General features: G+C 42.8%; 1 protein-coding gene across 1 annotated transcript in view; it reads left to right on the forward strand.

Moving 5' to 3' along the window:
* The first annotated feature begins 6674 nt into the window (after positions 1-6674).
* The window catches only part of OGA (O-GlcNAcase), a 32058-nt gene continuing 22079 nt past the window's right edge, over positions 6675-16653 (forward strand). The window contains exons 1-5 of the mRNA XM_056849428.1: positions 6675-6977; positions 10689-10740; positions 11947-12044; positions 14099-14229; positions 16210-16381. Coding sequence (XP_056705406.1) covers positions 6740-6977; positions 10689-10740; positions 11947-12044; positions 14099-14229; positions 16210-16381 — 691 coding nt within the window. The 5' untranslated portion in view covers positions 6675-6739. The remainder of the gene's footprint in view (positions 6978-10688; positions 10741-11946; positions 12045-14098; positions 14230-16209; positions 16382-16653) is intronic.

A 16653-nucleotide genomic window follows, 5' to 3' on the forward strand; every position in this document is an offset into this window, starting at 1 on the left:
CAAATAAGAAATTTAAATACAAAGGAAGCAACTACATTACCCAGTCCCATAGTCTCAGGGCTCTTCACAGCATTTTTAAAGCTCCTTTTTCCTTAACTTGGACTACCCCACCCAGGCTGCTGAATGATCATTGCCACTCACAACATTCTGCCCCTTTTTAATCCTCCTCAGAGGATTTAATCCTTTCCATGCATACACTTTGTGAACGGAAACAACTCCCAGTCTAACATCCTCCTATCCCTTGTCATCAACCTCATTTATTAATTGATATTATTTAAAATATTTATTAATTAAAATATTCTTACCTGGCTTTTGCTTTGGCCATACAGGCCAGTTTCCATAAGTTACATTCCCTTAGCTCCCACACCTTGGATCTTTGCCATTCACAGTCCTCCTTGGGGTCATCTTGTCCAGACAATTCTGCGTCTCAAGAGTGGTCACCAATGCTTCTCATGCCTTCAGACATATAACAGAAGCACACCAGGCTGTAGGTGGTATTACTCCTATCTCAAGACTCTCTCCAGTGGCCTACTCAGAATACTGCAGAGTTGCCCTACTAATCTGTAGCCACACATTGAGGCGGCTTCCTGCTCAATGAAGTGTGCATCTGATGATGATCAGAGCTAGTCCACATTTTATTGTTGCCTATTTAACTAATTTGAAACAGCTCACCCAGTGGCCATAAAGTGTGAAGTGGATCATTCTCATCTTAAAAGTTTCCATACTGCCATCAGCCACCATCAAAAATGACTTGTGCTGTGTTAATGTATGTTGCAGAGTGTTTCACATTTTATAGCCAATGATGAAGTAAACTCTCTGTGGAGGCAGTTTCAAGCTTCATGCATGCAGAGCCACAGTGTTTAAACTGTCCCTATCAACTGGGTCCAAGATGTAGGCCTGACAGCAACTGTAACTGAGTAGCTTCCTGTTGACAGCTACCCATTTGTGTGTGTGTGTGTGTGGAGGGGTGTTGGTATAAACTGGTCTCCTTTGGCAAGTATCTGGCTCCCATGAGGTTGTGAAGGTGATACGCCCCTTACAGTATCACCCTTTCAAGGTATAAAGCAGCCCTGAGCTTTTCTGAATGGATTTGTACACTAAGGAATTGACACACACACACACCGTGCTTCCATCCTCGCATCCTCCAAGGTGTTTTTCTGGAACAGGGAAGCAAATTCCGTGGCATTCCCACTTACGGGCTAAATAGGCAAAGCAACAGCAAGATTGGATGGGAAGTGCTGTAAACAGAACTAGGAAAGCACTAGGTAGCAGGCAGAATGGAAACTAGAATCTAGCCTCTCCTGCATTTTCTAGAAAAGCCTAGTCTCAAAGTTTCACTTAACAAGTTGAGAGGTGGTGCTAATGGGCCCAACACAAGGAGCTGTCTTTAAACTTAGTTAGGCAGTCCTGAGTTGAATGGATCCCTGGCTTATCATCCCCAAATTTACAGGCACAGTTTCTGCTGCCCCCCAGCCCTGCTACCTGAGATCCTTTAACTGAAGATAAACTGTGCATCTTCTACATGCATTCCTACAGCCAGCTCCCCTGAAATAGACTTTTCTACTTTTCCCAGTGCCTAGGGTCAGAGTCAGCCTTAGGCCCACCGGAAACAATGCTGGACAGATAGAAACAGAAGAGGAATACCCAATAAGTTTCCCCACCATGCATAATGAAGCCTCCCACCAGTCCAAACCATACACCCTTGGGTTGAGACAAGGGCTTCTATTACCTTTCTGAGAATATAATCCTAGGGGATTTTATAGTGAGAAGTCTGTCTTGAATTGCATACACAACATCACTTCTAATGCAGATTTGCCCCCTTGACACCCTTTAAGCAAAACTGTTGCATGTACAATCAGGCTGGCTAGACTTCCCCACCCCCAGTGGGATTTTCAATATACATTCATGGATGATTACAGAATTAGGTTATCCTAAAATAATTGAAATAAAGAAAGAGGGTGTAATCTTTCCATTTGGCATTAGGTGCTCCTTCCTATCATGGTGGTTCTATCTAGATCATGCCTCAACGCTGCAAAGCTCATGTCCCAACTCATCTCTTACCTTCTCACAGACTGTTTATGGTTTCAATCTGTTTCCATGCTGTTTGTTGCTTCTCTTAATCTGAAAGCAGTCCCCATGTGGACGGGATTGCCTTCAACAGGGAACTAGATCCCTGATGCTGTCTGCTGCTCCCTTCCTCACCCAAATGCCAGCTGCATCTCTTTCTACCTGTGTTCTCACTACAGTCACTTGGCTGGGGACCAAACTGCCCAGTCTGACCACACTAGTGGGGCACATCAGGCTCTGCTATCCGCTTTGCATTTTCAACTCTGTATATTTTGTATAATAACAAAGATCAAATATGACAATAAAATGCAACCACAGTGGCTATGCACTAATACCATGGCCTCTGCTGCTATTTGTTTTCCTGTGCTCCTCTCGTAGTGACAAGTTGGTGCTGAATTTAGATAAGCAGCAATACCCTCCCATTTCCTCAGAGTTGAAACTAGTGGAGACCACATCTTCATATGTGCAGCCTCCACATCACATGGGAATTTCTGATTTGTTAATTCCTAGATGTCAGTAGAAGATCTTCAGACTCTCCAATGCAAATAGGATCTGAAGTCTATCTTGACAAGTGCAGCTTTTTTGCTTCTGTTCATCTCTATGGATTCTACATAAATTGAATCTCCCTTGAAAGCTGCTGGAGGTCTTGTGTCCACAAACAAAGGAGAGGAAGCAACTGTTACTATATCATTGGCTAGGGTAGTGAGTAAACCTTGCAATGATGTTCAGAGTTTGTCTTGTGTGGTATCAGGCTCTGCTAATCAGGTACCACATTATAATTGTCCAAGCCAACTCTGGCTATCTTAGCCATTGAGCAATATCACTTATGCTTAAGTTATGGATACATTTTGTGTCGGGCGGGGGGAGGGGGAAGTTGTTCTTTAACCAAACATTATGAATGATGGAACTACCAATCACTCTTTCATTACAGCTCTTACAACCTGCCTCTGAAAATTACAATAGTACTAAAACATCAAAGCAATATCTCAGTTTACCTCTTCTCAGTTACACAGGTTCAGTTTATATTTCCTACTACTAAAATATACGCTAGTGCAACATGCTTCTTTCTGAAGATGACACAGTTAGCATTTGACTAATTTGTGGTTCAGGCACACACACTCAACCTAACCTACCTCACAGGGTTGTTGCGAGGATAGAATGGAGGAGAGAATTATATAAATCTTTTCAATCCCTGCAAGGGAGAAAATGAAGTAAATAAATAATTATGAATCATCCACAAACAAGCTGATAAAGGGATTGCGAGGCTTCAGAATCCTAAAATGGGAGACCATAATAATAGCTCAACTCAGTATCTAGTCCCATAGCTTTCCTTTGATAGACTAGCAGGAAATGGGGTAGTCCTTATGGCTAAGAGGTTATGTAATAAAATGTTCGAAAGCTGGCCTACTAGTCAAAGAAAAAGGATGTCAATTGCAGTGATCTGTATAAGGATACTCTTGTGTATAAAGGCAAAGAAACCAAACTAATTAAAGCATCTTGAAATTGAAAGAAATATTGGGGGAATTATTTCAAGATGAGCAAAGCAGTTGTGACATTTGAAATACTGCAGCAGCTACCCAGCCACCACTAAGAATTACAAATATTAACAATCCATAGCAAAAAGACCCAAGCTATGCAACCAGTCTTTCCCCCTTCATCTATACCAGTGGTTCCCAAACTTTTCGGGCCACCGCCCCCTTGGTTCCACAAATTCAACCCCAGCGTTCCCTACCCTATCGTATAGAAAGCATGATTAAAAATAGGGGTTTGCATGATGCACTAAAGAAGATAAGAACAATAAAATTTCAAAACAATAACAATTAATTGCACATCTATTCAAAATCAGATTAAAACATTTTGTGTGTGTGTGTGTAAAGTGCCGTCAAGTCGCAGCCGACTTATGGCGACCCCTTTTGGGGGTTTTCATGGCAAGAGGCTAACAGAGGTGGTTTGCCAGTGCCGCCTTCTGAACAGCAACCCTGGTATTCCTTGGTGGTCTCCCATCCAAATACTAACCAGGGCTGACCCTGCTTAGCTTCTGAGATCTGACTAGCTGAAATTTATTCAACAAAACTGATGAATTTGATTCAGTGGTACCAGCTCTTCAAAGTCTGGGGGAGGGAATTCTGATAGTTCCCATCAAATTTGCCAGCATGGTGCCATAGCTCGATCTACTGTAAATTAGTGAACAACAAATTAGTGAACAAGAATTAGTGAAGGCCCCCGCCTCTAGCGCTCCCCTGCTGCCCCCTTGCCTCTTAGTGCCCCCCTAGGTAATCTCACCGCCCCCCAGGGGGTGGTACTGCCCACTTTGGGAACCACTGATCTGTACCATCATTCTTAAACCATGTGAACGTTCCTGCCCACCAACAGTGTCATCTAAAAGCAGAGTTATATCTTTCTAAGTGCATTGAGTCCAACAAGAGTTTCAGGGTATAAGCTTTCGAGAGTCAAAGCTCCCTTTGTCAGACAGGAGTAGAAATGGAGATCTGAGGTTTTTTATTCCAGTCAGAAGGTGGGAGGGATGTTGCAAAGGATGCAAAGATACAACCATGCAGCCAGAATTTTAATTTATAAACCCAGTGCCCTCTGGTGACCAAAAATGGAAAAGCCACACCATGAAGATTCCGCCTCTTAAATAATAGGAAACCTACTTCAGTAAGCTATACATAGCAGTATAGACCACTCTCTAATCATTTATCTAAGTATGTTTGTGAACTATTTTGTACAGTGTAACCCTATTACCTTTGCAGAAAAGCCCTCTTGAATAATTCAGCTTTGCATAGTTTGTGGAAAGCCAGGAGAGTGGGAGATTTCCTGTCATCCTTGGGCAGACCATTCCATAAAATGGGAGCCACAACAGAGAAAGCGCATGTATGGGCAGTTGTTGATTTTGACCATTTGCAGGTTGGCACCTGTAGAAGCCCCTGCTGACATGCATACTGGGGACTAAGCAGAAAGCTGAAATGTCAGTGGTCAGGAGCTTCAATTTCTGTACTGCAGATTGTCATGATTTAAGACAGACACCAGACAATAAAGATGCCAAACTTTGAAGAGCCCTGATTTTACCAAGAATGGGAGCCATCTGTCATGAACAGTGGCTGGTGCTAATATAGAGATGTTGCTAAAAATAAAGTTGCCTCTTATTTTTACTGGCCTTGCTGCAGTGCCTTTGACAGCACAGAAATTCAGCAGAGTGTTTTCCAGACATGGAGATAAGGTGAATTATAAGTTTCACTTGCTTAATTTCTACTTTTCAGATTGCTTACAGAGGCACTAAAATATTGCTAAGCCTAGACCTAAATTGTTATTTTGACCTGGTAATATGATCCTAGCATATTTGGTATTCAAAAGAAGCTAGACTTCCCACTGACTGCCACCGAATAGTACCAAAGAGTTATTCTATATGCAAATGAGCAATAACCAGTTAATTGTGAAGTGGCATCCTTTCCCAGAAAGGGTTGCCAACTAACCAGCATTTTCTTACCAGTTATTAGTGCAACCATTCTTTGTACTGGGATGTGAAGAATCTTGTAAAGTTGTAGATCACCTAGGTTTGGTCCATTAACGTACCTAATTCTCCTCTGGCTCCTCTCCCACTCGCTAGATTGAGGCTTGGCTATCCATAGTGCCTAAACATTTTCTAAAATCAAGACTTGGTAACCCTAAACACCTAAAACAAGAATATGTTCAGGCATTACACCTCGCATAGATTACGAGAACTGTTAACTATGCATCTTCCCGTGAAGAGACAGGCCTTTACTAACGTACAGTAGGCAAAGTCGTGGCACACATCACCGGTGCAAGATTACCCGCTCATTGCACTCGCCCAGTGGCCGTACAGTTAACGGTGTGGCGAATACAAAAGGCAACCGCCTCATCTCTCAGCTTAGACATTCCTTATGAAAGGGCCTATCAGCGCTCACCCTCCAGCTTGGCGAGGACCAACAGGTCCTGACCACGCAAAAGCCTCTAATGTTGCTAAGCAACGGACTCAGAGGCGTGGCAAGGAACTTGGGGAAATGGGTCAGACCTCAGACAGCTCCTCCTCCTTTCTCTTCCGTACGATTGCAATGTGCCCAAAAGTCGACGGGAGGCGGGGGAGGAAGCCGCTTCCTTTTCTTACACATGCGCAGTGCTACAGGGACCTATTTTACCGTTTATTTCAGCGCTTGCGCAGTTACACCCACCGCCTTGTTTATTTCCCCCATCGCTTGCGCAGTAGCCGTCTCAGAAGCCTGCGCGAAACTGCGCACGCGCATAAACATGGCGGGACGAGGCCAATAACTTTTCGCATGCGCAGTAGGGTCAGACGCCAATTCTGCGCATGCTTATATGTAGGTTCCACCCCGCCGACCCCCGCAGGACATGCGCAGTTTATCACCTTTACGCTTCTGGCGCTTGCGCAGTGGGCACGTTTTTAAACTTCCCTTCCCCCTCCCTTTTCTTCGCCCAGTCAATTCGTTCCCTGAAGCAGCCGGGTTGTTCAACGGCTCGCTCCTTCGCCTTCCCGAGGTTTTTGGCTGGCGCGTGGCGAAGGAGGCGGAGCCGCGCGTGATCAGTAACAGCGGCCCTGGTTGGCGGCCGAGCGGTTGGTTCCGGCTCGGACCGGCTGGGGCTGGTTTTCCCCGCGCAAGCGCAGCCTGTTACGGTTAGAGTAGCAGAGGGGGCAATGGCGGCGGGAGGGAGTCCTGCTGCGGCCCTGACTGCGATGGTGCAGGTCGAGGAGCCGCGCGGGGAGGTCCAGGGCGCGCCCGGGCCGAGCCCCGGGCCTGCCGCCGCCGCCGCCGCCCCCAGCGAGGTACCCCCCACCAGGCCAGACCCAGCAAGCCCAGACACGGATCTCGAGAGCGGCGCCGTAGCGGCGGGCAGCAGAGGGGCGCGGCGGTTCCTTTGTGGCGTCGTGGAAGGTAAAGGAAACGGAGGAAACCGGGGTGGGGGAGGGAGAGAGAGTATAGAGCGAGGCGGCGGAGAGCTGGAACAACAAAGCGATGCCTGCCTATTTCCTTCCTCCCGATCACCCCTCCCCCCGTCCCCCCCTTTGTGTACGGTCAGACTCCTCCCTGGCAGTGAAACCTGGAGGTTGGCGCCGTCGTGTCGAATAGGCGGAGGTGTCCGTTTAACGAATCCCTTGAGATGCTCTGAAAACTTGCTGAATTTAAGCTGGGGCTGGTTTTAAGCTCTCTGCACACCCAGTTCTTTCTCTCGCAAGGATGTTGGGGGCTAAAGCGTTAATAGCGTGTCGGGTGCCAAGAAGTACGTCTGTGGAGTGTCGAAGACATTTTACCTACTTTAGCATAACTCTACCGTTCTTTGGTGGTGCAGTTAACTGTTCTTTGTAAATGAACAAGATGCTTGATAAAGGCAACAGGTTCGTTTTCACCTTTTGTTGCCTTCGGCAGGATTAGTGGGGATTCTTTCAACAGAAGTGATCTATACTGGTTGCCTTTCTTGTATTATGTTCTCATGTGACGTTTGGAGGTTTAGTTGTTCAGGAGAATAGATTAAACATCATAGTGATCATCTGTGATCTCCCCACCCCCCACCCCCCGTGCAGCAACTAACATTATTTACATTGTTTTGCTGGGATAATTATGCAAGTTTGGTTACTTTTGTATCCTGCCTTTTATGGAACTTGGGAAGCATATACTTGCAAGAAACCTTGTATCATTCGAGTGACCAAACTCATACGTGATTAGCTTCAGCGAGTTTGCTGTGCCATCATATCATTCCCAGGGCCTATTAAGTATGTGTCCGCTGTGCAAAAAGTCTTGGTAAGGTCTGAATGTGGGACAGGAGGTTTCTTGCCTGCTAGATTGTGTGAAGTGTTTTGCATTTGTGACTCTGATAGTAATGGTACCAACTTTGTGTGGAACATTTGGTTTAAGAAGCTAAACTAGCAGATGCAGTCAGGAGTGAAATCAGGTTTCTTTATCAATCACTTTATGTGTGATTTGCAGAATACTTTTTTTGGGGTCTAAAAACTGCTAAAGGCTAGGAGTGCAGGACACTTTATGGTAATTGTATTGGCCCTTGTACTAAAGCCCAGCTAGACTGGAATGTTCGCACAAACAAATCCATTGTTACTGAAGAGATTAGCTTGTGAGGAAAACTGATAGCTTGATAGTATTGTTAGCTTGAGCAACCAAAGGTGAACATAGCAGCTTCCTACGCTGCTAATTGTTGGGATTTCTGTGTAGCAGTGGAAAAGACGAATCTTCGATATTGTCAATTTTCTTAAAAGTAGATGCTTATATATTCTTTGGTATTTCATAAGAGTGTGTCAGCGCTGCTTGTTTAATTTGCTTCTTTGAAATTTATGTCTGTATGTTGTTTTAAAGGCGTTTTATCTCTAAACATACACAAAGCAGCAAAAGCTGGCAAGATACAGGATAAAGAATTCAGTTGAATGATCAGAATGGCAACCAATACACACCACTTGCATAATTAAAGAATTTGGTGTGGCAGGAATAAAATCACAGTGGAGTATCGGATAGGAGTTTAATCTGAGTAAATGCAATTATATATTCTGATTAGAGATGAAGGTTTAAGTAACGACATTGCAGAAGGTATGGGGTTTAAAAAGGTGTTTGAAAGAAAATATTTTGACTAAGTGTTGAAATATGTAGTATCTGCCTGTGAGGGTGCTAATAAACAAAAAGGGAGTGAGATGAGGGGTGTATTTGGGCAGACTGGGAGCAAGCCATGCCTCAGCAGTACTACCAGTGCCTCAGGATATGGATCCAGCTGGTGACTGTATCAGGAGTTGGTGATGGGCATAAGCTGTGCTCCTTGCCTTCTACCACTTCAGGACTTTGCCTCAGTTGCTCCAGTGGGGAACTGGCCCTGTATGATGAGCAGAATGGTCTGGCATGCCACTATTCAGCACATGTGCTGTAAATTGTCTACCACAGATATAGATGGCAGGAGTGGGAACCAGATTCCCTTAAGCCAGGAAGGTCAGAATGGAAAGGCGAAGCAGGAACTCATGCTGAACTGGTTTTCAGTAATCAAAGTGGCCAAATACATATTTTAAACAAGAGAGGACCACTGATATAAATGTACACATGGCTAGGTTTGATACTATCGTTCCTTTGATTTCAGAATCCCAGATGCAAAATGGTTGCCTGTTCTTTTGGCTTTAAATTGTATTGTGCTCTACTCTGTATTGATAATGGTTTAAATCTCTCAAGGAGAGGATTTCAAGGTTTCTGGCCATTGTAGTAGTTCTGCAGTCTGAATATAGAAATGCTAGTATCTAGCTCCGTCTTTTCACATGCTTTTCTGTAACATGATATCCTAGCAGTACAAAGGAGGTGTAAGCATCTTATAAATGGTGGATGATGTGAGGGCCATCATGGTGTAGTGGTTAAGAGCAGTGGTTTGGAGCGGTGGAGTCTGATCTGGAGAACCGGGTTTAATTCCCCTCTCCTCCACATGAGCGGCTGGGCTAATCTGGTGAACTGGATTTGTTTCCCCACTCTTACACACGAAGCCAACTGGGTGACCTTGGGCAAGTCATGCTCTCTCAGCCCCATCTACCTCACAGGGTGTCTGTTGTGGGGAAGGGAAGGTGATTGTTAGCCGGTTTGGTTCTGCTTTAAGTGGCAGAGAAAGTCGGCATATAAAAACCAACTCTTCTTCAGTGCTTAGATAAGACCATGTATTCAAGTTGTACCTTGGAACCAGTGTTTCATTGAAAACTGCTGTGATGGTTTGCTTGGATTAGTGGCTGCAAACGTTTTAGATAGCAATTCTTTTGAAGATATAATATACACTCCAGACACTGGAACTGTCATACCACCACACTGACTGTAACCAATCCCTCCTACTCACATATGTTTGCCTTGGAGATCTGTGATCCCATGCAGCTCAAATTCAATAATTCATCAAGCACACAAGACCTTAATCTTATACCTCACCTAGCATCCGTATACACACAACCCCAAATCCTGTTATCCTAGCTTTTTGTGGGTATAAATTTCCTATTCCTTTTGATCCTGTGTCTGCAATTTCCAAAATGACTGTTTCAACATCTTCTTTCTCCCACTGGCTAGTATCTGGGGGTGGGGGGAGCTGTAACAACTCCATAGAAAAAAATTCTGTGCCTTAGGGCTGCTTACAGGAATACAAACAACTAGTCAGGAAAAGCAGTTAATCTCTTAAATTATCTCTATACTTAAAAGTTGTGTGTGAAGATTCAGACACCTTGTAAAAGAAAAGAAAAACTTATATATTCAGGCCTGCCTTTGTGTTGCAGGCCAGGTAAATGCAGCTTTAGGCAGATACTTTGTCCTACTTGTAGTTTAACTTGTTCTGTTTTCATTGTCTCTTAAAGTTGCCTAAGAAATTCATAGAATGAAAATTGCTTTGCTGTAGCTCAACCTTGGATTGAATCACTGTTAGTACATCACTCAAATGCTACTTGGTTTGTTTAAAATGTATTCTTTTCATAGCTGTGAACAGATTTTATTATATGTTTCTATAAATGAAAATGTGTTTAAAGTTTGTATTCTAGAATTTAGCAGGCTTTTTCCTTACACTGAAAATAATAAAACATTTTATTGTGCCTAAGAACTTTGACACATGAAAGCTTAATATTTGGAACTTATTTTCCACAGGATTTTATGGAAGGCCTTGGGTTATGGAACAGAGGAAGGAGCTTTTTAGACGGTATGTACCATAATGTGTGTTCTGCAGCGATCTACAGCACAATTAGTTGTATACGGTATCCATTAAATACAGTGTTGATGCATTACTAAGTTGAGCAGTTCTTATCCTCCGTTACCAACATAGTTGCTTCAATTTGTGACATGCAATAGTAAAAGGAACAGAAATTTCTGCAGACTATCCCATCAACTGTTCATAGCTGGACCCTACATTTAAGGTTCCTAAATCATGCTCCAAATTTTTTTTCTAAACTTTCGTCCTACTAAATATTGGTTTGGATCCAAAGAACCCTGGTGAATGGGGTGGAATTCACAGAAGGGGTTACATTGGAGTCTCTCTCCTATCTTCAAGGTAGCTTGTACACTATATTTTCCAAACACTAAGATAGCAAGCCACACATGCAAAAACAACCAGCAGATACAATTTCTAGGAATTCATAAAACAGTCTAAGCTAAATAGGTAGAGAAAGTTGACATATAAAAACCAGCTCTTCTTCATTGATTTCTTTAATACTTATCTCTATATTGTAACATTTTTATATGTTTGCTATGCTTGGTTTTTCTAGATTGAGGGTCCCCAGTCTTGGTGGGCTTGTGAGCACATTTGGAAATTTGAGAAAGGGTAGTGGTTGTCTCAGCAGAGTTACTTCCTTGGGCCAGTAATAAAATGTTGGGAGGCTCCACATTAGGCTTTATAAGACTAGAGCAGATGTTATGGTAAAGTAGTTTCAAGCAAACAGATATCCCTCATGAAGATATAAGAAGCCTAGCTGTGAGCTCAGGCACTTGTAACTCTTTTAAGCTGCACTTCTGCCTAGACTTTGTAGAAGGCAGCTCTTCTGCCACCACTCTAACCTCCCACTACCTAGAGCGGACATCAAAGCCAAATGGAGACATGGCATGAAGTGGGGTGAAGGGCAGATGGAGAGCAGAGAAAGGGGAAGAAAGGAATGTGAAAATGATGATAAAGTGTAGAAAATGAGGGATTATAACCAGGTCAAAGAGAGGAAATCTTGCAAGGGGATAAGGAAGGGATAAGGAAGGTGTATGGAAGCGATTGGGAAGTAGGGTGCCAGAAAACATGTTAGTGGATTGTTTTAGATTATCAGTCTGTTCCAGTGTTCCATAGGTGGATGTATTGCTGTGCAGTTGTGCAAATGTTGACGTACAGAATATTCACCTAGTGGCATGTTTTGTGTTTGCTCTGCAGACTGCAGAAATGGGGATTAAATACATACCTCTATGCTCCAAAAGACGATTACAAGCACAGGATGTTTTGGCGAGAAATGTACTCTGTGGAGGAAGCTGGTAACTAGCTTTATTGTATTTGCAAAAAAGTTGTTCAATAAATGCTAATTTAGATGATAAACTAAAGTTTTATCACTAAAGTGATAAACTGAATTGTTGCTTTCGGTTAAGGATGCAGTACTTGATACCTCTAGAGGTGAAAATCTAAAATGACCTGGTAACAAAAGTCCCCAAGGCTGAGAATAAATGAATGTCACATTTTATGCCAATCTCCTTTGTGTCATGGAGAAAGAAAGCACACATGGCCCATAGGGCTCTTGTTTTTTCCAAGGTGGGGGTGAGAGCACAGTGCTGTAGCATCTGTATTCTTGGATACCTGCTGCCAACCTTAGAACCATGGTTAGGTCAATGGAAGAGTCCAGTGGATTGTATCCTATTTACTCTTTTCAGCTTGTGTGCAAATTCCTCCTTTTTAATTTTTGTGCTAGTTGGGGCATCTTTTCATCTTCAGCTGGGATTAGCTCTAACTACAGTTGACAAAACACACTTCTCACCATAGTTCCAAAGTAGTTTAGAACTAACCATGATTGGCAAAAATTCCAATGAAGTTGATAATGTTGGATGCAGCCTTGCAAATGTCTGTAAAGTTCTAGCACACAAAATATTTGTTTGCTTGCACATGCGGATAAGAGTTAATTTTTAAGCCTCTCATGTTCTATTCTTAATGGTGTGTAAACAGCTGTTCTTATATGAGGTGGCTCACTAAAAATGAGAAATTATTTAATGTTTATATCTGGAATTAATTTCAAACAAGCAGTCCTTTTCTTTCTACAGGTCGAAGGTGCACACATTGCACTTTTGTTTGAACTGGCATTCATTCCTTTGCATGTTCAGTTGGAAAATGTCCTATGGTTTTTAGTAGTGCTCACTCCCAGGTAAGTGTGGATAGGAATGCAGCCATACTGCATTTCTTTGTACACTTACCTGGATGGGTAGTTCACAGTGGGTAGCCGTGTTAGTCTGTCTGCAGTAGTAGAAAAGAGCAAGAGTCCAGTAGCACCTTAAAGACTAACAAAAATATTTTCTGGCAGGGTATGAGCTTTCGTGAGCCACAGCTCACTTCTTCAGATACCTGAGATGGGTAGGATGATGTTAGGTTGCAGTGATGCCGCTAAGTCCCATTGAATTCAGTGAGACCGACTTTTAGGGATACATGTATAGAAACAGAAGCATGTTTTAACTCATGAAATGGCTTAGCGTCCGTAAACTATATCCAAAGAGCATTTTTCATTTTGTCACTTAAGTCAGCAAATCAAAGTATGAATTACATTTGATTCCAAAATTAATTTGATTCCAAATGACTCAGACTTTGGGTATGCAGGCCATGGTATAAATAAATTAGTGTAGACAGTCAAACTGATTCAGTTGGATGCAGAATCTCAGGTACAAGACTGTGCATAATATAACAGGTGCTGTGATTGTCTTCATAAAACAAATTAGAGAGCTTTAGTTGCAAAAATTAACCTGCTCAGACATTCATGGAGGAGTACTGAAAGTTACCTTGGCGGTGGGCTAAGCATAAGTAATTTTTTTTAATGTTTAGGGGCCCAACTTGCACAGAAGGTAAGCTGAATCAGTCCAGCTCACTCAAAAATAAATTTATTCTCTTCCCCAGGCAAGTTGTAATATGAAAGCCAAATTAGCCTGTATCTTCAATCATTTTATAATCATTTGCATTTCAGGAATGCCCATTTAAATATTTCAAATGGAGTGTCTTACAGTGCTCTGTCAGACACCCTTTCTGAATAAATTATTAAAATTATCCTAGACCCATTCTATTTTCTAGTGCTATTTTAGTTGCGCTTTCTTTGGAAGTGAAAGTAAATGCCACTCTATTGAAATTTTCCATAAGGATTCTTCTATATATGTGCACAATGCACAGGATTGTTCTTATTGTTTACTTGTTTTGATAAGATATGTGAAGTAAATCACAGGCCTTCTTTACTTAAAATGTGTCGACTGTAAATAAAGGGAAAAACATGAATATATTAACTAATGAAACAGCTTAACTTGTCCACTGTTGACTGGCTAAAATTGTTGGCTTTGATTTTTAGAGCAGCTCATGACTCTGATAGCAGCTGCTCAAGAGTATGGGATAGAGTTTATCTATGCTATATCTCCTGGACTTGATATCACCTTCTCAAACCCCAAAGAAGTATCCACACTGAAACGCAAGCTGGATCAGGTATTCATTTATTTGCAACACTTTCTTACATTCTGATAGCAGCTAGTCATAAACTTGGTCTTATTTACCTTATTTGATATGAGTAAGAGATCTAAATAGCCTTATCCTGCATCCTGCACTGCTACTAAAAAGACTACTGCTGTTAACGTTACTTAACAATATAGTAATGTTTTCTGTTAGACTAACAAATGCAGTAACAGACACCCCTACAGAGTCCATGGCAACCACACAGATTTCCATCACTTCTAGAAGCATTCACACACTACTTCCCTTTTGGCACACAGCAAAATCTGTAGCCATGACAGGTTTTCATAAAGGGGTGCTGAGTAGAAAAAAACCTAGAAGGGGCTTCCTCCCCCAAGGTACTTCCTGCTTTAATCTACCACTTTTCCTTTGTCTCATGACTCCCCTGCCCCCACTTTACTCTCATTTTGGATGAGGCAGCCCTGTGGGAGGGTGTGCTAAAGTAGAAACTGGAGGATGTGTTTTCACGTTCCATGTCACTTTCCAGCTGTTTTTTATATGCCGACTTCCTCTACCACTTAAGGGAAAATCAAACCGGATTACAATCACTTTCCCTTCCCCTCCCACAACAGATGCCCTGTGAGATAGGTGGGGCTGAGAGAGCTCTTAATAGAACTGTGACTAGCCCAAGGTCACCCAGCTAGCTTTGTGTGTAGGAGTGGGGAAACCAACCCGGTTCACCAGATTAGCCTCTGTCGCTCATGTGGAGAAGTGGGGAATCAAACCTGGTTCTTCAGATCAGATTCCACTGCTCCAAACCACCACTTTTAACCACTATACCATGCTGGCTCTCAAGCAGGTACATAAGGTAGATAATAGTTTTGCAATGAAAAGGTTAAGGGGCATTTTTGCCTTGATTTTTTGTAATGACTTGCTACTAGTGTGCGTATAGAGAGAGCAAGGATGCTATGCCTCTTGCATGAGCTTGCATATATTGAGAGGGCCAGCAGGATGGTAAAGAGAGCCAGCGCGGTGTAGTGGTTAAAAGCGGTGGATTCTAAACTGGAGAAATGGGTTTGATTCCCCATTCCTCCACATGAGTGGCGGACTCTAATCTGGTGAATGGGTTGGTTTCCCTACTCCTACACTTGAAACCTCCTGGGTGACCTTGGGCTAGTCACAGTTCACGCTGGACTTTCAGCCCCACCTACCTCACAAGGTGTCTGTTGTGGGGAGAGGAAGGGGAGGTGATTGTAAGCCAGTTTGAGACTCCTTAAAGGTAGAGATAATCAGGGTATAAAAACACACGCTTCTTTTTAAGGGGCAAATTCAGAGAGCCCTTCACCACAAAAACTGTCTTTTATTTTTCCCAGCTTGGCCTGCCCTACTAATTCAGTGCTCCAGCATGCATATAGTGTGCACCACCCCTTTAAGCTATTGCCCTTTACATTTGCTAAAAAGTGATGCCTGAGGGTTGGAGGATCCTTCAGCAGGATATGTGAATATTCCCCCCCCCCCCCAAGGTCTTTGCAGGAGGGACTTCTGTGATCCAAGCTGTTATCTGGCAAGAGGCTTTTTACTCTTCTTTCATTTAGTCTTCTCAAAAGGAAGAAACATTTTATATTAGCATTCTACACTGGGCATAGAATGTTTAATGATTAATTGTTTTAGTGGTAGTAGTCTAAAGGCTTGAATTTTGCCAGCTTTCCTGCTGATCCGTTTCCTCTCTTCCATGTTTTTTTCCCCATATGGGTCATATAATTCCTGCTATAGTCTGTTTTGAGGTGCAAGAGACCACCCATCTGTCTTGGGTAGGCAGAAAATGGGTAGGATCCAGTCCTTTGTGGGGTACTCTGATGTGTTCTTTAGTTTCCACATTGAATAGTGAACAGTGTGTGATCACAGCCATACATAAATAGTCTCAAAGAGTACTTGGTAATTTTGTACTAATTCAGCTTTTGGGGTGTGTTGCTCTTCTCCCTGGTAAACTTGTACTATTTTTCCTTTCTCTGGTAGGTTTCTCAGTTCGGTTGCAGGTCTTTTGCACTGTTGTTTGATGATATTGATCACAATATGTGTGCAGCAGACAAAGAAGTATTCAGCTCTTTTGCCCATGCCCAAATTTCAATCACTAATGAAATCTATCAGTATCTAGGAGAGCCACAAACATTCCTTTTCTGTCCCACAGGTAAGAAAATAAAGATACCTAATTCAACTGTTAGTTAAATATCTATTTTGGTTTTCCATATTGCTCAAAGTGGTTTACAGTAAAACAAGCAAATTATATATTCTCCCCCCCTTTCCCAATACTAGTCACCCCATGTTGCAAAGTGAATGTTTTTGCCTCTCCTCCAGGATGAGAGATCTTCAGTGTCCTGACAGCAAAGCAGGAAGGAGCCACGTCTGCTCTGCCTCTAGTGGTAGAATGGCAGTTGCGTGGATAGTGGGTTCACTAGCCCC

Source organism: Euleptes europaea, chromosome 5, assembly GCF_029931775.1.
Source record: "Euleptes europaea isolate rEulEur1 chromosome 5, rEulEur1.hap1, whole genome shotgun sequence".
Lineage (NCBI taxonomy): Eukaryota > Metazoa > Chordata > Lepidosauria > Squamata > Sphaerodactylidae > Euleptes > Euleptes europaea.